We start from the raw sequence: 25,727 nt of genomic DNA on the forward strand, positions 1-25,727 counted from the left end.
ACTTACTAACAGGCCGGGCATGGTGGCGCACGCCTTTAATCCCAGCACTTGGGAGGCAGAGGCAGGCGGATTTCTGAGTTCGAGGCCAGCCTGGGCTACAGAGTGAGTTCCAGGACAGCCACGACTACACAGAGAAACCCTGTCTCGAAAAACCAAAAAAAAAAAAAAAAAAAAAAAAAAAAAAAAAAACTTACTAACAGAAACAAAGACCACTCACCATCATCAGAACTCAGCACTCCCAACTCTCCCAGTCCTGGGCAACCCAACACACACGAAAAGCTAGACCCGGATTTAAAGGCATATCTCATGATGATGGTAGAGGACATCAAGAAGGACTTTAATAACTCACTTAAAGAAATACAGGAGAACACTTCTATAGAGTTACAAGTCCTTAAAGAAAAAGAGGAAAACACATGCAAACAGGTGATGGAAATGAACAAAACAATACTAGACCCAAAAACGGAAGTTGACACAATAAACAAAACCCAAAGTGAGGCAACACTGGAGATAGAAAGCCTAGGAAAGAAATCTGGAATCATAGAAGCTAAAATCAACAACAGAATACAATAGGTGGAAGAGAGAATCTCACATGCAGAAGATTCCATAGATAACATCGGCACAACAATCATAGAAAATGCAAAATGCAAAAAGATCCTAACTAGAACATCCAAGAAATCCAGGGCACAATGAGAAGACCAAACCTAAGGATAATAGGAGTTGATGAGAATGAAGATTTTCAACTTAAAGGGCCAGCAAATATCTTCAACAAAATTATACAAGAAAACTTCCCAAACCTAAAGAAAGACATGCCCATGATCATACAAGAAGCCTACAGAACTCCAAATAGACTGGACCAAAAAAGAAATTCCTCCTGACACATAATAATCAGAACAGCAAATGCACTAAATAAAGATAGAATATTAAAAGCAATAAGGGAAAAGTGTCAAGTAACATATAAAGGCAGGCCTATCAGAATTACACCAGACTTTTCACCAGAGACTATGAAAGCCAGAATATCCTGGACAGATGTAATAAAGACACTAAAAGAACACAAATGCCAGTCCAAGCTATTATACCCAGCTAAATTTCAATTACCATAGAAGGAGAAACCAAAGTATTCCACAACAAAACCAAATTCACACATTATCTTTCCACGAATCCAGCCCTTCAAAGGATAATAACAGAAAAAACAAAAAAACAAAAAACAAAAAAAACAAAAACAAAAAAGAATGCAAAGATGGAAACCAGGCCCTAGAAAAAGCAAGAAAGTAATCCTTCAACAAACCTAAAAGAAGACAGCCACAAGAACAGAATGCCAACTCTAGAAACGAATATAATAGGAAGCAACAATTACTTTTCCTTAATATCTCTTAATATCAATGGACTCAATTCCCCAATAAAAAGACATAGACTAAGAGACTGGCTACACAAACAGGACCCAAGATTTTGCTGATTACAGGAAACACATCTCAGGGAAAAAGACAGACACTACCTCAGAGTGAAAGGCTGGAAAACAATTTTGCAAGCAAATAGACTGAAGAAACAAGCTGGAGTAGCCATTCTAATATCGAATAAAATCGACTTCCAACCCAAAGTCATCAAAAAAGACAAGGAGGGGCACTTCATACTCATCAAAGGTAAAATCGTCCAAGAGGAACTCTCAATTCTGAATATCTATGCTCCAAATACAAGGGCACCACATTCATTAAAGAAACTTTAGTAAACCTCAAAGCACAGATGGCACATCACACAATAATAGTGGGAGACTTCAACACACTACTTTCATCAATGCACAGATCATGGAAACAGAAACTAAACAGGGACACAGCAAAACCAAGAGAAGTTATGAAACAAATGGATTCAACAGATATCTACAGAACATTTTAACCTAAAATAAAAGAATATACCTTCTCAGCACCTGATGGTACCTTTTCCAAAATTGACCATATAATTGGTCACAAAACAGGCCTCAACAGATACAAAAACATTGAAATTGTCCCATGCATCCTATCAGATCACCATGGACTAAGGCTGATCTTCAATAACAACATAAATAATAGAAAGCCAACATTCACATGGAAACTGAACAACACTCTTCTCAATGATACTTTGGTCAAGGAAGGACAAAGAAAGAAATTAAAGATTTTTTAGACTTTAATGAAAATGAAGCCACAACATACCCAAATTTATGGGACACAATGAGAGCATTGCTAAGACGAAAACTCTTAGCTCTGAGTGCCTCCTAAAAGAAACTAGAGAGAGCACACACAAGCAGATTGACAACACACCTAAAAGCTCTAGAACAACAGGAAGCAAATTCACCCAAGAGGATTAGAGGGCAGGAAGTAATCAAACTAGGGGAGAAATCAACCAAGTAGAAACAAAAAGAACTATTCAAAGAATCAACCAAAGGAGAAGCTGGTTCTGTGAGAAAATCAACAAGATAGATAAACCTTTAGCCAGATAAACCCCTCACTAGGGGGCACAGGGACAGCATCCCAATTAACAAAATCAGAAATGAAAAGGGAGACATAACAACAGATCCTGAAGAAATCCAAAACACCATCAGATCCTTCTACAAAAGGCTATACTCAACAAAACTGGAAAACCTGGGTAAAATGGACAAATTTCTAACAGATACCAGATACTAAAGTTAAATCAGGATCAGGTTAATGATCTAAACAGTCCTATATCCCCTAAAGATATAGAAGCAGTCATTAATAGTCTCCCAACCAAAAAAGCCCAGGAACAGATGGTTTCAGTGCAGAGTTCTATCACACCTTCAAAGAAGATCTAATCCCAGTTCTTCACAAACTATTTCACAAAATAGAAGCAGAAGGTACTCTACCCAATTCATTCTATGAAGCCACAATTACTCTGATACCTAAACCACAGAAAGACCCAACTAAGATAGAGAACTTCAGACCAATGTCCCTTATGAATATAGATGCAAAAACCCACAATAAAAATTTCGCTAACCGAATCCAAGAACACATCAAAACAATCATAGATCCTGAACAAGTGGGTTTCATTCCAGGGATGCAGGGATGGTTTAATATACGGAAATCCATCAATGTAATCCACTATATAAACAAAATCAAAGACAAAAAAAACATGATCATCTCCTTAGACGCAGAGAAAGCATTTGACAAAATCCAACACCCATTCATGATAAAAGTCTTGGAAAGATCAGGAATTCAAAGCCCATGCCTAAACATGATAAAAGCAATCTACAGCAGGCCAGTAGCCAACATCAAAGTAAATGGCGAGAAGCTGGAAGCAATCCCACTAAAATCAGAGACTAGGCAAGGCTGCCCACTTTCTCCCTACCTATTCAAGACTGTACTTGAAGTCCTAGCCAGAGCAATTCGACAACAAAAGGAGCTCAAGGGAATACAAATTGGAAAGGAAGAAGTCAAAATATCACTTTTTGCAGATGATATGATAGTATATATAAGTGACCCTAAAAATTCCACCAGAGAACTCCTAAGCATGATAAACAGCTTCAGTACAGTAACTGGATATAAAATTAACTCAAACGAGTCAATGGCCTTTCTCTACACAAAGGATAAACAGGCTGAAAAAGAAATTAGGGAAACAACACCCTTCTCAATAGTCACAAATATTATAAAATACCTTGGAGTGACTCTAACTAAGGAAGTGAAAAATCTATATGATAAAAACTTCAAGTCTCTGAAGAAAGAAATTAAAGAAGATCTCCGAAGATGAAAAGATCTCCCATGCTCATGGATTGGCAGGAACAATATAGTAAAAATGGCTATCTTGCCAAAAGCAATCTACAGATTCAATGCAATCCCCATCAAAATTCCAACTCAATTCTTCAAGGAATTAGAAAGGGCAATCTGCAAATTCATCTGGAATAACAAAAAACCTAGGATAGCAAAAACTCTTCTCAAGGATAAAAGAAACTCTGGTGGAATCACTATGCCTGACCTAAAGCTCTACTACAGAGCAATTGTGATAAATACTGCATGGTACTGGTATAGTGACAGACAAGTAGACCAATGGAATAGAACTGAAGACCCAGAAATGAACCCACAGACCTATGGTCACTTGATCTTTGACAAGGGAGCTAAAACCATCCAGTGGAAAAAAGACAGCATTTTCAACAAATGGAGCGGGCACAACTGGCAGTTATCATGCAGAAGAATGTGAATTGATCCATTCTTATCTCCTTGTACTAAGGTCAAATATAAGTATATTAAGGAACTCCACATAAAATCAGAGACAATGAAACTTATAGAGGAGAAAGTGGGGAAAAGCCTCGAAGATATGAGCACAGGGGGAAAATTCCTGAAGAGAATAGCAATGCCTTGTGCTGTAAGATCGAGAATCAACAAATGGGACCTCATAAAATTGGAAAGATTCTGTAAGGCAAAAGACACTGTCAATAAGACAAAACGGCCACCAACAGATTGGGAAAGGATCTTTACCTATCCTAAATCAGATAGGGGAATAATATCCAATATATATAAAGAACTCAAGAAGGTGGACTCCAAAAAATCAAATAACCCCATTAAAAATTGGGATGCAGAGTTTAACAAAGAATTCTCACCTGAGGAATACCGACTGGCTGAGAAGCACCTGAAAAAATGTTCAGCATCCTTAATCATCAGGGAAATGCAAATCAAAACAATCCTGAGATTCCATCTCACACCAGTCAGAATGGCTAAGATCAAAAATTCAGGTGACAGCAGATGCTGACGAGGATGTGGTGAAAGAGGAACACTCCTTCATTGTTGGTGGGATTGCAAGCTTGTACAACCACTCTGGAAATCAGTCTGGCGGTTCCTCAGAAAATTGGACATAGTACTACTGGAGGATCCAGCAATGCCTCTCCTGGGCATATATCCAGAAGATGTTCCAACTGGTAAGAAGGACACATGCTCCACTATGTTCATAGCAGCCTTATTTATAATAGCCAGAAGCTGGAAAGAACCCAGATGTCCCTCAACAGAGGAATGGATACAGAAAATGTGGTACATTTACACAATGGAGTACTACTCAGCTAAGAATGAATTCATGAAATTCCTAGGCAAATGGATGGACCTGGAGGGCATCATCCTGAGTGAGGTAATCCCATCACAAAAGAACTCACATGATATATACTCACTGATAAGTGGATATTAGCCCAGATACTTAGAATACCCAAGATATAAAATACAATTTGTGAAACTCATGAAACTCAAGAAGAATGAAGACCAAAGTGTGGACACTTTGCCCCTTCTTAGAATTGGGAACAAAACACCCATGGAAGGAGTTACAGAGACACAGTTTGGAGGTGAGATAGAAGGACTGATCATCTAGAGACTGCCATATCCTGGGATCTATCCCATAATCAGCCTCCAAACGCTGACACCATTGCACACACTAGCAAGATTTGGCTGAAAGGACCCTGATATAGCTTTCTGTTGTGCGACTTTGCCAGGGCCTAGCAAACACAGAAGTGGATACTCAAGTTAGCTATTGGATGGATCACAGGGTCTCCAATGGAGGAGCTAGAGAAAGTACCCAAGGAGCTAAAGGGATCTGCAACCCTATAGGTGGAACAAAAATATGAACTAACCAGTACCCCCGGAGCTCGTGTCTCTAGCTGCATATGTATCAGAAGATGGCCTAGTCGGCCCTCAGTGGAAAGAGAGGCCCATTGGTCGTTCAAACTTTATATGCCTCAGTACAGGGGAACGCCAGGGCGAAGAAGTGGGAGTGGGTGGGTACGGGAGTGGGGTGGGTGGGTATGGGGCACTTTTGGGATAGCACTGGAAATGTAAATGAAGAAAATACATAATAAATTTTTTTTTAATTTTTAAAAAAAGATTATTTCTCCCTCAGTTTAAAATTATTCTTCAATAGAAATGGATAATTGGTTCTTTGATTTCTTTTAAATATTTAAATATTTATTTATTTGAGACAAGTTCTTACTATATAACATTGGCCGGCCTGGAATTGACTATATATATATTCACATGAATCTCCATGTGAGAAGCATGTATGACTAAATGAGTAATTTTAACTGATTAAATATGGTTAGCAAGACAACCATATGAACTAACCAGTACCCTGGAGCTCTTGACTGCATATGTATCAAAAGATGGCCTATGTATCAAAAGATGGCCTATTTGGCCATCACTGGAAAGAGAGGCCCATTGGACATGCAAACTTTATATGCCCCAGTACAGGGAACGCCAGGGCCAAAAAGTTGGAGTGAGTGGGTAGGTGAGTCGGGGGGAGGGTATGGGGGACTTTTGGGATAGCATTGGAAATGTAAATGAGGAAAATACCTAACAAAAAATATTTAAAAAAAAAAAAGAAAACCATAAGCAGTAGTGAATGAATGAATGAATGAATGAATGGAAACTATTTGTTGCTGATAAAATATTAAGATGGTTTCAGCAGAGAGCTGATCCTATGCCATAGCACTCCATACCCAAATACCACCAGGAGAGAGCTGGCCTCCCAAGAATGCTGACAAACCTGTGAGTGCAGGTAAGACCACCACTGCTGCTGCTGAGGGACCCACTCAGAACTCTCAGGACACAGGAACGGAGGAACAGCCTAGGACAGGAGCATTCGGGTTTCCCTCTGCACCTGGAGCTGATCCTGTACCACATTGGTGCATACTCAAATACCAGCAGGAGAGAGCTGGTCTCCCAGGAGTGTCAACACACCTGTAATCACAGGTTCAAAATCCTGGCCCAAGATGGAACCTCCCAGAGCCATCATGACACAGGAGCCAAGGAACAGCTGGGGACAAGATCCTTCTGGTTTCTGTCTGCAACCTGGAGCTGACCCAGGAGTACTGACACACAGGATTGCAGTAGGGAAAAGTCACAGTCAGAGACAGCAAGACCACATAAAACCAGAGATGAGCAGATGGCAAGAGGCAAGGACAGGAACATAAGCAACAGAAACCAAGGCTACTTGTCACCATCACAAGCCAGTTTTACCACCACAGTGAGCCCAGGACTTCCCAACATACCACAAAAGCAAGACTCTGATTTAAAATCACATATCATGATGATGATAAAAGACTTTAAGAAGGACATAAATAACTCCCTTAAAGAAATACAGTAGAACACAGGTAAAGAGGTAGAAGCCATTGAAGAGGAAACACAAAAAATCCCTTAAAGAATTACAGGAAAACACAACCAAACAGGGGAAGAAATTGAACAAAACCATCCAAGATCTAAAAATGAAAATAGAAACAATGAAGAAATCACACAAGGAGATAACGTTGAAGATAGATAAATCTAGGAAAGAGATCAGGAGCATCACCAACAGAATACAAGAGATAGAAGAGAGAATCTCAGGTGCAGAAGATACTATGGAAAACATTGACACAACAGTCAAAGAAAATGCAAAATGCAAAAAGCTCTTAATGCAAAACATCCAGGAAATCTGGGACACAATGAGAAGACCAAATCTAAGGATAATAGGTATAGAAGAGAGTGAAGATTCCCAACTTAAAGAGCCAGTAAGTATGTTCAACAAAATTAAAGAAGAAAACTTCCCCAACCTAAAGAAAGAGATGCCCATGAACATACAAGAAGCCTACAGAACTCCAAATAGATTGGACCAGAAAAGAAATTCCTCCCGTCACATAATAATCAAAACTCCAAAGCACAAAACAACAGCTGGCTTACAGGTTCAGAGGTTCAGTCCATTATCATCAAGGTGGGAGCATGGCAGCATCCAGGCAGGCATGGCACAGGCAGAGCTGAGAGTTCTATGTCTTCATCCAAAGGCTGCTAGCAGAAGACTGACTTCCAGGCAACTAGGGTGAGGGTCTTAAGCCCACACCCACAGTGATACACCTAGTCCAACCAGGTCACATCTATTCCAACAAGTCCAAACCTCCAAATGGTTCCATTCCCTGGTCCAAGAATATACAAACCATCACAACCTCTACGCAGTGAGTCAATGGTTGAGAAGAGACCACCAACAAAAGGCTCGCTACAGACCTGTATATAGGATGAGCCTGGCATTTTCTCTAGGATGGGCTCCTACAACAGCTGCTAAAGTTCTAATTAAACCCTAATTAATTGTAGCTTATTTCCCCACTCCCAGGGCCTTATTCTTGTGCAAAAGAGTCCAACTAGCTGCTCTCATGATTGAAATTTTCATTTAAATAATAAAAATTTTGAAGAATTCCTCTCGAGGTTACACCTGTGTTGCGGTTACTTTGGTTATGTTTTTTGAGACAAGGTCTGATTATGTAGCCCAAGCTAGCCTAGAATTCATCCCATATCCCAAGCTGACCTCCAGTTCTTCATCTTCTTGCCCCAGATTCCTGAAAGCGAGATTAACAAGCATGTGCAACCTCACACCTGATTTGTGCCATGGTTTTCAATACATTCCATCTGGTTCATAAGTGATTAACAGTCACACAACATCTCCATACTAAGGAAAACAAGAAGCACATACTTAACACTAACTGTTATTGTTAGTATAACAATATGAAAGCAGTATAGCCACCCACTTTACCACTGCCAGCATTACAAAAACACCTTGGAAAAATGAATCATTCTGCAGTGTATCCATTTATTATTTATTATTTATTACAGGAAAGATAGCACAATTGCAATATGGGTCCTGGTGTGAACTAAAGGTAGAAAGAGAAGATTGCTAAACATACCTGAACTAACTCTGCCTTTAGCTCTTCCTTCTCCTCCTCAGAGAGCATGCTAGAGAAGTCAGCACTGCCTACTGCATCCCCATCTCTTCCTTGTAGCGGTTCCGTCTCCAACAAGCCTTTAGGCAAAAGTGACAACGCATAAAGTAAGGATTATGCATTCAGCCATTGTCCATTTCTGCAACCCTAAAGACTCCATATACTGATTTACCCTCACACTGAAAACCAACCAAAATTCTGACACCCGCCCCCCCCCAAAAAACAACCAAAAACAAAAGAAAACAAAACTAAACTAAAACCAAGAACAAAGCCCTAATCCTAAACTTGTGATGATCTCCAAGCAGCACTTATTGATAAGTCTAAAGCAAAAGAAAGCAAATATTGATAAGTCTAAAACAAAAGAAACAATTTTTTTAAAAAATGTGAATGAAAAGGGGTATCCAGAATGTAAACAAGGGGCTGGAGAGCCTGTCTAGCGGTTACTAACACGTACCACTCTTATGGAGGGCCTGAGTTCAGTCCCTGACTCAGATAGCTCACAGCTCCCTGTAAACTCCAGCTTGAGGGTATCCCATGCCCTCTTCTGGACTCCCAGGGTGCCTGCACTCACATGTACACATCCCTCTCCAATGCATACTTATACTCATAATTCTGAAAATAAAATACATGATTTTAAAAATGTGAACAAAGTAAGCTGTCATAGAATTTGTCTGTGTCATATAAGTTCACCTTTCACTGTCTCATGGATTCAGGGAGTAGAGTCTGTAGCCCACCCAGGGAGAGAGACATGATGTGAGACTTCAGATAAGCCTTCCTTCCCAGCAGCAGTCTCAAGGCAACTTGATTATTTTTCCAACTCAGAGCTGAATGACAGATTACATAAATAAATATGAATGGAAAAATGGATGAATGCATACAATTAAAACAAACCCTTTCACTGAGAACTTATAATCTTTAGTGGGAGGCATGGGACCTGACTGCTTAGATGCACTTTGCTTACAAATACCCTGAGGCCAGAAAATATTTTCTATTTTTGGTCTGATAACATGCAGAGGCTAGAACAGTCATGCTTTAAGGAAACACAGTAGTACATGGTTGTCCAGAGAAGAAAAAGTGGGAAGCATTTGGGGTTCTGATGCTGTCCTTGTACCACAGATTAACTCCACAATAACTCAATCTATAACTTTTTCGTGTGATAAAGAGGCCTTCATGCTTAAGATGCTTAATACCTGGGAGGGCCTTGAGCCATCTGGCTGACACTTTCACTGGCCTGTGGTGCCTGGAGAACCCAGAGCATACCCACAAATATGTTCAGAAACTTTACTTATTTTTGAAATGGTATGTGGCAGAGTTACCATTTATACATCTGCAGTAATAGGAGAGTCTTGTAATAACCATCCTGCCAATAGTATTATCCCTGTGGAAACAATAATACACACATACTACGTGACTCACAGGACAAAACTGAAAATCCTAGAAGACAACCAGTTCATATATAACAACCTTTGGAAAGTACAAGATTTCTCTAACAAGACACAGAGCAAAATATGCAAGAAAGATTAAGAATGTCTCTCTCCTAAACACTACCAGAGACAGAGAGGCAAGTCACACATCAGAATGTATCTTCTATGTAAATGATTAATGAAAGATCAGGTCCTAGAATATGTAGATCAGTTTATTTATTTATTTATTTTAGAAAAAATGGGGCTCAGCAGTCTTCACTGTCTTTTCTGTCCTACATTTAAAACTCTCCAGTCTCATCTCCAGCCCTCAAGCAAACTCCTTAGAGGGGCTGGTACCTCCTGTCTGACTGCACTCTCTGGGGACTCTGCCAAACCTCATGGCAGACCCAGTTTTCCTCCTTCCTGTGGACCATTTCACACAAGCTCTTCTGGCCCAGTCCTAGTCTGTTATGTAAGGGTCGGATGCATAGAAATATATTCCTTCCAAGAACCCCAGGAGACACACTTGCAGGGTGTTAGAAGTACTCCTTACCAAACAAGCCACAGCCAATACAAGAAAGGGAAACAGAAAACAAGGAACAAAAGACCCATACAATATAGACAAGACCATAAACCAACACATAGAATCACAATCTCCCCAAATCCAGATGCCTAGACACCAGCACAAAAACATAATCATTTATACCCATGGCATATGTCTCAAGCAACCCTACTACAGTAGGCCCTGAGAAATGCAGTATAGCTGAAGCACAAGAAAAGGACATCAAAATAGCTATTAAGGATATATTCACTTGCCAGATCCCTATCAATTACTGTAATAGACCCAAGCCTACTTACTGTATATAATTAGATTGGGGGAGGGGATAATAAATTCCAGCTGCAGGCTTGGTTTGGTTTTAACAGGCTGTCAACCCAAACTGGCTGTTAGCAAACCAAGGATGTGGATCTCTCATCTCCCAGAAGCTGAGATTACAGGTGTGCCAGTAATGTGCATTAACTCGAAAGGTTCATGTTTGCTTAGTCCCCAGTTTAGAAGGAAATAATACTTCTAGCACCATGCCTGTGTGCTCTAGTTAACCCTGGGTAAAATGGATTAGCCTTCAAATTGTAAACAATTGTTAGATAGATGCTCTTGGGCTTCTTTGGTTGTGGTATCTCAGTAGAACCAACATGGCCAGGTTAGTTTCCCTGTTGGACTGGCATACAAGAAAGTGCCCAGGGCAGAGATGCCTATCTAGGGTCTCCAGGCACCATTGCTGGTTTGTCAAGCACAGTTGACTTCATTTTTCCTTCTTGTATGTATAGTATGTATGAGTACATTTGGGATCCAGATGAAGGCATCAGGTCCCCTGGAACTGGACAACATGAGTAGCCATGTGGGTGCTATTGAACCAAAGTGCTATGGAAAAACAACCAGTGCTCTTAACCACTGAGCCATCTCATCTTCCCAGCCCCCAAATTTTTAAACCTAATATTTCAATAAAGTCTTATTCTCTTGAAGAAAAAAAAAGGATATGTTCAAAGATATGTTAGAAGAAATGGATAATCATTTAATGAAGTCTATAAAAATATGACCAGTGGAATAAAATGATGAGAAAGATGAAGATACTAAAGAAGGAATAGAACCACAAAGACAAAACCAAAAACATGAGGAAAAATTAGAAATAAAAACTTGAAGAACCCAAACAAAAAACTCACAGGTAAGACTAACCAAGAGAATATAAGAGATGGAAGATTCAATATACAGAAATCCATCAACATAATCCACTATATAAGCAAACTCAAAGAAAAAATCACATGATCAAATTATTAGATGGCATAAAAACCTTTGACAAAATACAATACTTCCTTATGTTAAAAGTATTAGAGAGATCAGGAATTCAAGGCCCATACCTCAACATAATAAAAGCATTATACAGCAAACCAATAGCCAAGACAAGGCTGTCCACTCTCTCCCTATCTATTCAATAGTTCTTGAAGTTCTAGCCAGAGCAATTAAATGACAAAAGGAGGTCAAAGGGATACAAACTGGAAAGGAGGAAGTTAAGATATCACTATTTGCAGATGATATGATAGAATACATAAGTGACCTGAAAAATTCCACCAGAGAACTCCTAAACCTGATAAACAACTTTAGCAAAGTGGTTGGATACAAAATTAACTCAAACAAATTAGTAGCCTTCCTCTACTCAAAGGATAAACCAGCCAAGAAAGAAATTAGGCAAACTATGCCCTTCACAATAGTCACAAATAATATTACATACTTTTGTTTGACTCTAACCAAATTAAATGAAAGATCTGTATGACAAGAATGTCAAGTCTCTGAAGAAATAAATTGAAGAAGTCCTCAGAAGGTGGAAAGATCTCCCATGCTCATGGATTGGCAGGATTAATATAGTAAAAATGGCCATCTTGCCAAAAGCAATCTACAGATTCAATGCAATCCCCATCAAAATTCCAAATCAATTCTTTGTAGAGTTAGAGAGCAATTCTCAAATTCATTTGGAGTGACAAAAAAAAAAAAAACAAAAAACAAAAAACAAAACAGGATAGCAAAAAATATTCTCAACAATAAAAGAACATCTGGGGGGAATCACCATCCCTGACCTCAAGTTGTACTGCAGACCAATAGTGATAAAAACTGCATGGTATTGGTATAGTGACAAGCAGGTAGATCAATGGAATATAATTGAGACCCAGAAATGAACCCACAGAACTATGGTTACTTGATCTTTGACAAAGGAGCTAAAACCATCCAGTGGGAAAAAAGACAGCATTTTCAACAAATGCTGCTGGTTCAACTGGCAGTCCACATGTAGAATAATGCAAATTGATCTATTCTTATATACTTGTAAAAAGTTCAAGTCCAAGTGGATCAAGGACCTCCACCTAAGAGCAGATATGGTGAATCTAATAGAAGAGAAAGTGGAAAAGAACCCCAAACACATGGGCACGTGGGGAAATTTCCTGAACAGAACAGCAATGGCTTGTGCTGTAAGATCAAGAATAGACAAATGGGACCTCATAAAATTGCAAAGCTTCTGTACAGCAAAGGACACTGTCAATAGGACAAAATGACAACCAACAGATTGGGAAAAGATCTTTACCACCCCTACATCTGATAGAGGGCTAATATCCAATATATACAAAGATCTCAAGAAGTTAGATTCCAGAGAGCCAAATAACCCTATTAAAAATGGGGTACATAACTAAACAAAGAATTCTCAATTGAGGAATCTTGAATGTCTGAGAACACTTAAAGAAATATTTAACATTCACAGTCATCAGGGAAATGCAAATCAAAATGACCCTGAGACTCCACCTCACACCAATCAGAATGGCCAAGGGGTTGGGGTGGGGAGAAACACAGGTGATAACAGATGCTGGTAAGGATGTGGAGAAAGAAGAGCACTCCTCCATTGCTTCTCAGACTGCAAGCTGGTAAAACCACTTTGGAAATCAATCTGTCAGTTCCTTAGAAAATTGGAAATAGTTTTACCTGAAGACCCAGCTATACCACTACTGGGCATATACCCAAACCATGCTTCAACATATAAAAAAGACACATGCTCCACTATGTTCATGCCATCCTTATTTTAATAGACTGAAGCTGGAAACAACCCAGATGTTTCTCAACCAAAGAATGGATACAGAAAATGTAGTACATTTACACAATGGAGTACTACTTAGATATTAAAAACAGTTACTTCAATCCCAGCACTTGGGAGGCAGAGGCAGGTGGATTACTGAGTTCGAGGCCAGCCTGGTCTACAGAGTGAGTTCCAGGACAGCCAGTGCTATACAGAGAAAACCTGTCTCAAAAAACGAAACAAAACAAAAAAATGGATGGAACTAAAAAATATCCTGAGTAAGGTAACTCAGACACAAAAGAATACACATGGTATGCATTCACTGATAAGTAGATATTAGCTCAAAAGCTCAGAATACCCATAATACAACACACAAACCATATGGAGCTTAAGAAGGAAGACCAAAGTGTAGATACTTCAATCCTAACTAGAATGTGGAACAAAACAGTCGCAGGAGGTAGAGGGAGGGAGGAACCTGGGAAGGAGAGAGGAGGGGGAGGAGAAAAGGGGGGCAGGATCAGATATTAGAAGGGACAGGAGAGATGCAGGAAACTGAATCAAAACATGTAGCAGTGGGGGATGGGAAACTGGGGGTAGCCACTAGAAAGTCCCAGACTCCAGGGAAGCAAGAGGCTCATAGGACCCAATGGTGATAACTTTAGCTGAAATACCCAACAAAGGGGAGGTACAACCTGTAGAGACTACCTCCAATAGATAGGTATGGAACCTAGTTGAGGGATGGGGTCACCCACCCATCTCAAAATTTTAACCCAGAAATGCTCCTGTCCAAAGGAAAGACAGAGACAAAAAAAAAAAAAAAAATGGAACAGAGACTGAAGGAAAGGCTAGCTAGAGGCTGCCCCACCTAGGGATCCATTCCATCTGCAGACACCAACCCCCCACACTATTGCTGATGCCAAGAAGCACTTGCTGACAGGAACCTTGTATGCCTGTTCCCTGAGAGGTTCTACCAGCACCTGCCCAATACAGATGCAGATACTCACAGCCAACCATCGGACTGAGCCCAGGAACCCCAATGGAAGAGCTAGACGGGCTGAAGGAGCTGAAGGGGATTGCAACACCATAGGAAGAACAATATCAACTAACTGGACCACTCAGATTTCCCATGGACTAAACCACCAAACAAAGAGTATGCATAGAGGGAGCCATGGCTCCTGATATGTTTGTAGCAGAGAATGGCCTTATCTGATATCAATGGGAGGGGAGGCCCTTGGTCCTGTGGAGGATTGATGCCCCAGTGTAAGGGATGCTAGAGCAGTGAAGCGGGAGTAGATGACTGGGTGGAAGAGCACCCTCACAGAGGCCAAGTGGAGGGTGGGGGGTGGAATGAGGTGTTTGTGAAGGGGTAACTAGGAAGGGAAATATCATTTGAAATGTAAATGAATAAAGTGATTAATTTTTAAAAAGAGATGGAAGAAAGAATCTCGGGCAGCGAAGACACAATACAAGAAATGGATACCTCCAAAAAAAAAAAAAATCCCAGGAAAGTTGGTACACTAAGAAAAGACAAAATATACAAATAATAGAAATGAAGAAGAAGAAGAAGAAGAAGAAGAAGAAGAAGAAGAAGAAGAAGAAGAAGAAGAAGAAGAGGAAGAGGAAGAGGAAGAGGAAGAGGAAGAGGAAGAGGAAGAGGAAGAGGAAGAGGAAGAAGAAGAAGAAATACAATTCAAAGCACAGAAAAAAATTTCAAGAAAATTATAGAAAAAAAAGTCCTTAACACTACAAAAGAGATGCCTATCAAGGTACAAGAAATATACATGATAAGACCAAATAGGTTGTACTAGAAAATAAATTTCCCTTGACATAAATAATCAAAACACTAATGTACAGGTCAACTAATATTAAAAGCTGCAAGGGAATAAAACTAAAATAACAAATAACTGCAGACGTATGGTAATATCATTGGACATCTCAATGGAGAATTTAACTTTAAAAGAGCATAGATGCCAGAAGAAACTACTGTTCCCAGCAAAACTTTTAAGTACAATAATATCAGCACCACAGATGAAAGCCTGACAATAGCAGAAACAACAGAAAGCTTACAAACTCATGGAAACTGAACAATTCTCTACTGAATAAAAAATGGGTCAAGGAAGAAATTAAGAAATAAATTTAAACTTTCTAGAATTGAATGAAAGTGAAAATACAACATACCCAAACTTAGGGAATGCAATGAAATAGTTGTAAGGGGCAAGGTCAGAGCATTAAGTGTCTACATAAAAAAACTGGAGGGTTCATATTAGTAGTTTAACAACATTATCTAAGAGCTCTATAACAAAAAGAAAAAATAATACCCCAAAGGAGGAGATGGTAAGAAATATGCAAATTGAGGACTAAAATAAACAATGAAATGAACTTTTTTTTCCTTTGAGAAAATGAGTGATCAATAAACTTTTAGCCAAATGATCTAAAAGAGAGAGTTGATCCAAATTAATAAAATTAGAGATAAAAGGGGTCATACAACAGATAGCAAGAAAATGAAGAGAATCATAAGGACATACTTCAGAAACCTGTACTTCACTAAGTTGGGAAGCCTGAAAAAGAGCATAAACTTTTATATATATGTGTGTGTGTGTGTGTGTGTGTGTATCCTACCACAATTAAACCAAGAACAAATAAACTAAACTGCCACACTAATTTCATGCTGACTGTACAAGTTTGCTCTCTTAAGACATTTAAAAAAAACAAGTCAAAGAAGATATCAGATGATGGGAAGATCTTGACCTTGCTTGTGAATCAGTAGGATTAATATAGTGAAAACTTCCATCTTACCAAAAGCAATCTACATCCCCTATCCAAATTCCAAAACAGTCTTTACAGAAATTAAAAGACAATTTTCAGCTTCATTTGAAAACACACACACACACACACACACACACATGCACGATAGCTAAAAAAAAATTTCAGAATAATGAAGAACTGCTGGAAATATCACCAATCCTGATCTCAAATTGTACTACAGAGCTATAGTATTGGCACAAAAACAGAGATGCTGATCAACCTAATAGAACTGAAAACCCAGCCATAAGTCCACACACCTATGAAAACCTGTTTTTTGATAAGGAAGTCAGAATACATACTTGAAAAAAAGACAACATCTTCATCAAATGATGCTGGCCAAATAAATGTCTGCATCTATAAGAATGCAAACAGATCAAAATTTACCACCCCGTACCAAACTAAACTCCAAATGGATCAAAGCCTCAAGAGAAGGCCAGATACACCGAATCTGATAGAAGAGAAACTAAGGAATAGCTTTGAACTCACTGCCACAAGGAAACTCTTTCTGAACAGAGCATTAAGATCAACAATTAGTAAATGGAATCTCATTAAACTGAAAAGTTTCTGTATGGCAAAGGATAACATCATTTGTAGAAAGCAACAAGCTACAGAATGAGAAAAGATTTTTTTCTCTTTTTTTTCTTTCTTTTTTTGTTTGGTTTTTTTCGAGACAGAGTTTCTCTGTGTAGCCCTGGCTGTCCTGGAACTCACTCTGTAGACCAGGTTAGCCTCGAACTCAGAAATCCACCTGCCTCTGTCTCCTATGTCTCTTTTCTACAATAACTCTTCAGCTGGATCAGGATTCATTTATATGTGTGACTTAAATGTAACATCTCAGGTTAGTTTTTGGTATTTCAAAAGCAGACATATGGCCATTTGACTGCTGCTTTACAGTCTATTTGGATTCCAAAGTTTTCACATGACCAACAGTACTCTATTTATTCTATTGATGTTACTACATAAAAGTAACATATAGGTAACCACTATATATATATATATATATATATATATATATATATATATATATATGCATGCTAGACAACTACACATCTGATAGAGGTCTAATATTCAAATTATATAAAGAAGTAAATAACAAGCAAACAAATATAATCTGGATATCAAAAAAGCAAATAACCCGATTACAAATAACCCGATTACAACATGGGTACATATCTAAACAGTGAATTCGCAAAAGATGAAACACAAACACCTGACTCTTTAAAAACTGGTCAGCATCCTTAGTCAACAGGGAAATGCAAATCAAAACTACTTTGAGCTGGGCTTGGTGATGCACACCTTTAATCCCAGCACTCGGGAGGAAGAGGCAGGGGAATTTCTGAATTCAAGGCCAGCCTGGTCTACAAAGTGAGTTCCAGGATAGCCAGGGCTATACAGAGAAACTCTGTCTAGAAAAACAAAACAAACAAACAAGAAAAACTACTTTGAGATTTCATCTTAAGCCAGTCACAGTGGCCAAGGTCAAATAACAGGTCATGCTGGAGACGATAAGGTGTCAGGGGAACATTCATCAATTGCTGGTGGGACTACCATCTTGAAATAAAAACAAAACAAACAAAAACATCCATGCATACATATTACATGTGTGTGGTTACACACATGTTAGATGTGTATACTTACATATGTTTTACATGTGTGTGGTTACATATATGCTACATTTATGTAGTAACATCAATAGAATAAATAGAGTACTGTTGGTCATGTGAGAACTTTGGAATCCAAATAGACTGTAAAGCAGCAGTCAAATGGCCATATGTCTGCTTTTGAAATACCAAAAACTAACCTGAGATGTTACATTTAAGTCACACATATAAATGAATCCTGATCCAACAGAAGAGTTATTGTTTTGGTCCCACAGTACCAAGTTAATGAATTAAGGTTAGTCTAGCTACAAAGCCTATGTCCTTGTCTGTATTTTATACTTGTTTGTGCTCCAACAGACCATAGATGTGGTAGATGTTGGAGTGGGCCAAGTCAAAGCCCTGGACTGGGCCATGGGAGGTAGCTGGGTTAGTAAGTTCCTAGCTTTCCTACACCTGCACCACCAGAGTGAGCTCTCCAGCACTGCTCTGGCTAGCTCACCCAATGCCACGGGGCCTGCTCTCCTAAGTGCTACAGCTAGTTATGGATAGGACCAGGTCTCCAACTTATCTCCAGATCTCCTCCCTGCTGCAGGCAGCAAGGGATGAGGGGAGGGAAGTAACTAAATTAATTTATAAAAACAGAGGTTTTTATGTCTTATGGTCCTAGAGGCTGAGAAATCAAAAGCCAATGGGGCTCACATGTGGAAAGCATTCTTCTGGCAGCATTATCCCATGAGATAGTGGGGCAGGAAAGAGCTGAATTCAGTAACACATGTATTAATCTTCTTCAGCAATAGCAGTGTATGATGACAGAGCCCTTGTGCCCTCACCACTTCTCAGTCCTATATTACTAGAATCAGTACTATTACTACTACGACTACTACAGGAGACCAGTGCTTCCATGTATCTGCTGGAATAGGAGTCATCAATGTATTTTTAAATCAAGAGATGAGATTTAGGTTAAAGTGTCACCTTCAACTCTGTGAGGAAATTGGCTATTGGCACTTTCTTATTCTCAAAGTATCCTTTCAACCACCCCTGTGGATTTGGTATTGACTTTGTGGCCTACACTGACTGAAGCTCTACAGACAGTAGATTCTATGATATGTTGAGATGATCATAAACTGTTTTTGAATCAGTGATACACTGTTAGCAAAAGTTAGGGAATTTCAGATTTCTTTGAAATACAAAATAACCTTGTACTATACTAGTGAAGTGAATATATCCAGCTATATAACCAAGCAAGGGAAGAAAGGTATAGTCTTTCAGAAAAAGCACAAAATTGTCCCACGGCTTAAAAAAAGAAGGAATGCAATAAAACAGCTTAAATGGAAATTTATCATGTCATAAATAATAGATTTCAGACTGTAATATTTATTAATTATATTTTTCTTCACAACAGTGGTAAAAAAATAACCTCAAAATATGTCTATTATCAAAGGGATAAACTATCAAGCTAATCTCATTACTATAGGATTTATGGTTGCCTTTAAAAGAGCAAAGAATCTAAAATAAAGAGACGCAAGGAAATTAAAGATATAAACATGTTTATCTACATGTTTAGTTTAGTAGTAGAGTTTAGTACCCTACACTCTGCACATTTACTTAATTTGTCCCTCAGACCGATGTGTTATTTTTCATGGACCTCCATAACTCAACTGCTTTTCTTTCATCTGCTCATAGTTCTTATCTAATCTGCTACGGTATTGTGTTTACTATGGCCCTGGAGTTCTGGCAGAGGCTTCAAATGCCAGGAGAGGTACAATGGTTACCTTTATCCTCACATCCTGAATTCAAGGCTTGAAACCTGACACAGAAAATGCCAAGAGGTCTTAAAACTGGTACTTCTGAAGCTGAGAATCACTCACTTTGGCCTTTGAGACTGGGGTCAGAGTCGGGCAGAGAGACAGGGTCATATGGGGAATTTCCACACACACACAAGTAGCCAGAATAAATAAACCAGAGCCTTGCCTCTCAGAAATCTTCAATAATATCACCATATCTTTTCCACATAATGTACAGTGTGTACACTCTTCCTTCCCATTCAGATATCCGAGTGCCTTTTAATTAGCAGTGTGTTAATTGATAGCATTCTAGTCTTTCTTAGTGTGTATAAAGTGATAGATGACCTAACATCTTTAACATTTTAGGTCTTACAAATCATGCAGCACTCATGCAATCATGGGGCACTCTTTGTGGAGTTATATGTTCCAGTGACTTAGTATTTGCATGTAACCAACGCAGTTCTCCCTGATACATCAATCTCTGAATAACCTATAAAATATAACACAATGTAAGTGTTATATAACCTATAAAATATAACACAATGTAAGTTTTTTACATTGAATCATTGAGAAAATAATAATAAAGGGGATGGTTTTACATGTTCAGAACAATTAAAATTATTTTAAATGCAGTTTGTATCATTTACTTTTTTTCTGGGATGAAACTTCATGCCCAATGTGACATATAAGAGGACTTATTTAGGTTTATGGTTCTAGAGAGATTAGAATCCATCAGCACCATAGCAAGCAAGCATGGTGGGAGGAGTGCAAGGTGAAAACTCACATCTTGAGCCCCAAGTATGAGGCAGAGAAAGAAAACTAGAATAGTGAGAACCTTTAAAGCTAGACTCTACTGACTTCTTCCTCCAGCAAAGCCATACCTCCTAACCCTCCCCCAAACAGTTCCAATGACATGGGGACCAAGCATTCAAATACAGGAACCCATGAAAAATATTCTCATTTAAACCACCACACAGATGGTTGAATCCGTAAGAAACAAGCAGACATAGAGGGCAAACGATCTAAATCCACATTTGTATTGCAAAATGAAAGCACACTGTTCTATAATTTGATCTTTCTTTCCATATAACTTTTTCCTCTCATTCTTAATCATCTTGCTTGAAAACTGACCATATCAGTGGTGCTCAGTTGGTCCCACAATTTAAAGCTGACTTTTCTCAACCTTATCGTTGAGTTGACAACAATATATTCATCTGTTTGCTATGGCTTTTTTTTTTAAGGTATCTCTTTGGACCTCTAATAAGTCCTAAATGAAAATTGACTCAATTCTGCAGATTTCATCATAACATCTTAATTAATGGTTTATTGAGTGACTACACGTCAACAGAGTGACTGGAAAGAGTCTATGTCCGGGGAACACACTGCTGCAAAACAAACTACTTTTCAACATTGTACCATAATGTTTGAAACCTGCCTTTTCATCTGGAACATAAGGATAATGTTATTCATGAGGGTAGCTTATGAGGGATTACAGGTTTGCCAAAGGTTCAGTGCTATGCCTGGCACATGATAATCAGTAAGTACATTGGTTCCAATTTGTTATAATAAATATACATATTATTTTTATTTGAATCACTGTAAAAAGTTCAGGTGTTGTAAGAGTAAAAATGGAGTTATTGCCATGACTTCAAGTTACTTAAAAAATTTTTACTATGGATATAGGTTACTAACATATTGTCCCTAAGTAAAATCATTACATAGTAGGATCAATGAATTAATTCACAAACCAATGCCCTAATTCATCACACTGTGCTTCATCATCTGATCCTGAGAAGGGTGCTCTTTGTTCATTGTGTACTACCCTTCCTGGTCATTCATTGCTTCCAGAACTAGATGGACATTTAAGTAGCCTGTGGTATCCATGCTTGGAGTTCTGAACTAAGGTGGAAAGGCTAGGAAAACAAGGTTGACTCTGGTACCAGCACAATGCTAGAATTCTCCTATGGTGGAAATCTCCTGCAGAGCTGCCTTGTGTCCTTTCCTTTGAACAAAACATTAGAGAAAACTAAGCTCACAGGCTGCTCCTTTCACTAGATGTACTTACCCTTCCTTGCTGTGAGGCCTGATTGTCTAACTTCTAAGGGTCTGAGGGTTTTTCCCTTTATCCTTAAAATACACTTCACAGTTTTCATTTGAGCTAGTCACAAAGACTTAAAAAAAAAAAGAAAAGAAAAGAAAGAAAGGAAGGAAGAAAGAAAGAAAAAGCAGCAGTGAGTTAAACAGAGGCATGGCATCACAGAATCTAGGAAAGGAAAAAAAAAAACATAATCTTGAACTCCTTTCTGTATTTAGCTCTTTAATGCCAATGTCTAGCCATGACCTCAAATTAAATTAGTTAAACAGGCAACAAATTGGCTTTTCCACAAGCCAGTTAGTCATTTTTATAGACTTTAAGATCTTTTCTAATATAATGGCCTATTTGCCTAAACTACCCTTGAACAACAAACAATATTTCTCTTCTTTACTCTCCCTGAGTCCATCCATCCCCCTTGACTTTGATTGAGATAAGCAGTCAGTCACTGCCCTGTCCCACAGTCCCCAAGGAAGCAACATTCCAGGCATTCTAATTTTCAAAGACAGACGGGGCTACAGTTGCCAGTCATTGATCTGTGGTCACCATGTGAATTGTGAAGGAAGATCTTACCATTAAGGATTTCAGCAGTATATCTGGAAACATCAAATTCATGCATAGTAGAGAAATCCCAGTGTGGAGGATAGAAAGACAATGGCCCCCATAAGCTCATATATTTAAATGCTAAGTTCACAGTTAGTAGAACTGTTTGAAAAGGAATAGAAAGTGTGGCCTTATTGGAGGAGATAAATTAATAGGTTGGACTTGGAGTTTCAAAAGCCTACACCATTCCTAGTCTGTCTCTGTCTTTCTATCTCTATCTCTGCCTCTAAATTGTAGATAAGATGTAAGCTCTAAGCTACTGCTCCAGTAACACGCCTACCTACCTACTGCCATGTATTTCACCATGATGGTCATGGACTCACTCTCCGAAGCTGTACATAAGCCCCCAGTTAAATGCCATCTTTTATAAGTTAAGACAACTTATGGTGTTGCTGCACAGCAATAGAGAAATACCCAAGACATCCAAGTATCCTGACTAACTCAGAATGGAGGCAAAAACCTTTTCAACCTTTCTGACTGCTTGAGAGACCAACCAGGAAGTTACAGGATAGATTTTTTGGGAGTTTCTCTGGGGAGTGTCTATTTGGGAAAATTGGTACAGACTTCACCAATGAGGACTTTTCCTTAGAAATTGTGATTATTCTTTTCCTGTTCTAAAATGCAGCATGTGAATACTCTGTATACCATTTTGTTGTTGTTTGTTTGTTTGTTTGTTTGTTTGTTTTTCAAGACAGGGTTTCTCTGTGTAGCCCTGACTGTCCTGGAACTCACTCTGTAGACCAGGCTGGCCTCGAACTCAGAAATCCACCTTCCTCTGCCTCCCAAGTTCTGGGATTAAAGGCATGAGCCACCACTACCTGGCTCTCTATACCATTTTTGAGGACTCAGCTTATCTTGCCTGCCCATTCATAGTGGGGGCTACTTGACAGCACAGGCCAAGACAAAAAAAAAAGGGTTCAAGTTTGGTTATCTTACTATAAGTGACAGCTGATAGTTATATGTTCAAGTTGTTGCCAGGAGTCATTCAGGATTAAATGTTGAAGCTCAGGTTCTAAAACAAAAATTTTTTTTTAAGAAACTAATTAGCTACAAGCAGATCATGTCTGGTTGTAGTAGCCTAAACTTGTTTGTAGGGAATTCATAAATAAAGCTTTCTGAGCAATATCATTATCACATAGCACCTGTACCTCTCTCGAGCCTTTCTTTCTACTTTCTTCCTTATGCTGTGTGTAATTGATTTCACATCTGGCACCCCTCTCTAGATTATAAACACCTAAAGAGCAGAAACCTGCTTTCCCGCTCAAGCACCACAACACATTAGTTTAGCATGGTGATCTTTCCTCAAATGACAATAAGAGTAGTGGACCAAAGCTCCCAGCAGCAGCTTCATCCACTGATTGTAAAAGGTCTCCAAACTCAGTAACCTAAGATCCATACCTAGTTGTCACATGGAGACAATAGGTGCCTGCAGAATTTCAAGATACCCACAAAGGTGAACTTCCTCTTCCACCAGTCTTTTCTGTAACCTTCTAGAATCTCTCATGAGAATAGTTTCTGCCATCTTACTGAGAGTGCTAGGAGATGGTAGCTTTCTTCTCTTCCCTGGATTTCCCCTTCTTTTCTCATAAAGACATAGATGTCTATCATAGGGCTATCAGATTGTACTTCATGGCTTTCTACTGATAATGCACTGGCCTTGAGAAAAGTTAGTGAGAGACCCCAGAGACCCCAGAGACCCCAGCCTGTCAAATGCAAAAAAAAAAAAAAAAAAAACAACATGGCAATTTTTGTTCTTAAACTTTAGGGGGAGAGTGTTCTTTCTCTGAAGCATGCCCAATTTATATATATATATATGTGTGAGAGAGAGAGAGAGAGAGAGAGAGAGAGAGAGAAAAGGGAGACCAGAAAAAAAAACAAAACAACAAAACAAAACAAACAATAAAACAAAAACAACTCCATAAGAGAGAGACTATATAATATACATAATATATAATATTAATATATATTATAAATGGATATGTAAATGTATATAAATGAATATAAATGTATACTACATATTCATTTATAATATAGAAAACCAAAGTCCTCCCTCACCCTTGAGAAAGCTCCAGGTAAGTAAGAATATTAACATTAAACTGAACAAGGCTGTACACCACATGACAACCTTGTTCAGTTTTGGGATTTTAGTTCTATTCAGTAACAGGAGACAGGTACAGCAAGATCTTATCCAAGATCCTAACAAGATGCATCCTAGTATTTATCTGGAACCATTTGCATTAGAATCATTGTATATCTTAAGACCACAGTGTATTAAGCTTTCAACCCTTATTTATCATTTATGTCAATGATAATCTATCCATTTAAAAGCTTTAATTGACTGTGAAAACTGTTGACTTAAAAAAAATAAAGTTTTACAATGAGGTCAAGGGAACAAGTATAGAAGAATCAAATTTTCTAAAAATGAACAAAACAGAAGTCAGAACAGATGATTTTCAGTTTCTTACAGGTAGTATGATGATGTGTTCTTCCAGGAATTGCCTCTGACCTTCACTTTGGTGCGACTGACTTGACACACAACCAGTGGAAGCTCCTGAACTCTAGCTTTTATGCCTGATGTGAGGTCACATGACCTTGTCTGCTGATGTTAGTATTTCAACAACCACACTCAAAACCAGGAAGACACACTGAATCAGTTTTCATTAAGAGGTATTATAAAATATTTATCAAAACCCCAAGCTTCTCTAATCTCCCACATTTCAAAGGCAAGATTAAGTCATTTTAGACATTGTTTTTTGGTTTTAAAGTATTATTTGCTACCCTGGAAAGAAATCTTTGACAACCATAAAAATAGAAGCACACTAGATTAAACTACAAGTCAGATCAAAACAACCCAAAAATAAAGTCATAAGAAGACAGCAGTCACAAGTTGATGACTAAAATGTAAATACACAACTGTAGAAAAAAATATTTAATGCTCCTGAAGGATAGACTCCAGGAACTTCCTTCTGAATGAACCCTCACATTGCCCGGGGAAAGGTTATAAACTATTTCAGGAATGAGTACTGAGGAATGCAGAACAGATGACCCAGAGAAGCCTATACATCATCTGCCTTCTCTCTACATCCCACCCTAATTTCACAAAATCCACCCTCCACAGTCAAAATCAGCTCGTGGG

General features: G+C 38.6%; 1 protein-coding gene across 3 annotated transcripts in view; it reads right to left on the reverse strand.

Annotated features, from left to right (window-relative positions):
• Tpd52l1 (TPD52 like 1) overlaps window positions 1-25,727 on the reverse strand; it is a 97,292-nt gene that overhangs the window by 29,440 nt on the left and 42,125 nt on the right. For all 3 annotated transcript variants that reach the window (XM_021174187.3, XM_021174186.3, XM_021174185.3), the window contains exon 2: window positions 8,657-8,772. In XM_021174187.3, coding sequence (XP_021029846.1) covers window positions 8,657-8,772 — 116 coding nt within the window. The remainder of the gene's footprint in view (window positions 1-8,656; window positions 8,773-25,727) is intronic.

The sequence above is a fragment of the Mus caroli genome, unplaced genomic scaffold (assembly GCF_978045245.1).
Source record: "Mus caroli unplaced genomic scaffold, Mus_caroli_1 scaffold_9, whole genome shotgun sequence".
NCBI lineage: Eukaryota > Metazoa > Chordata > Mammalia > Rodentia > Muridae > Mus > Mus caroli.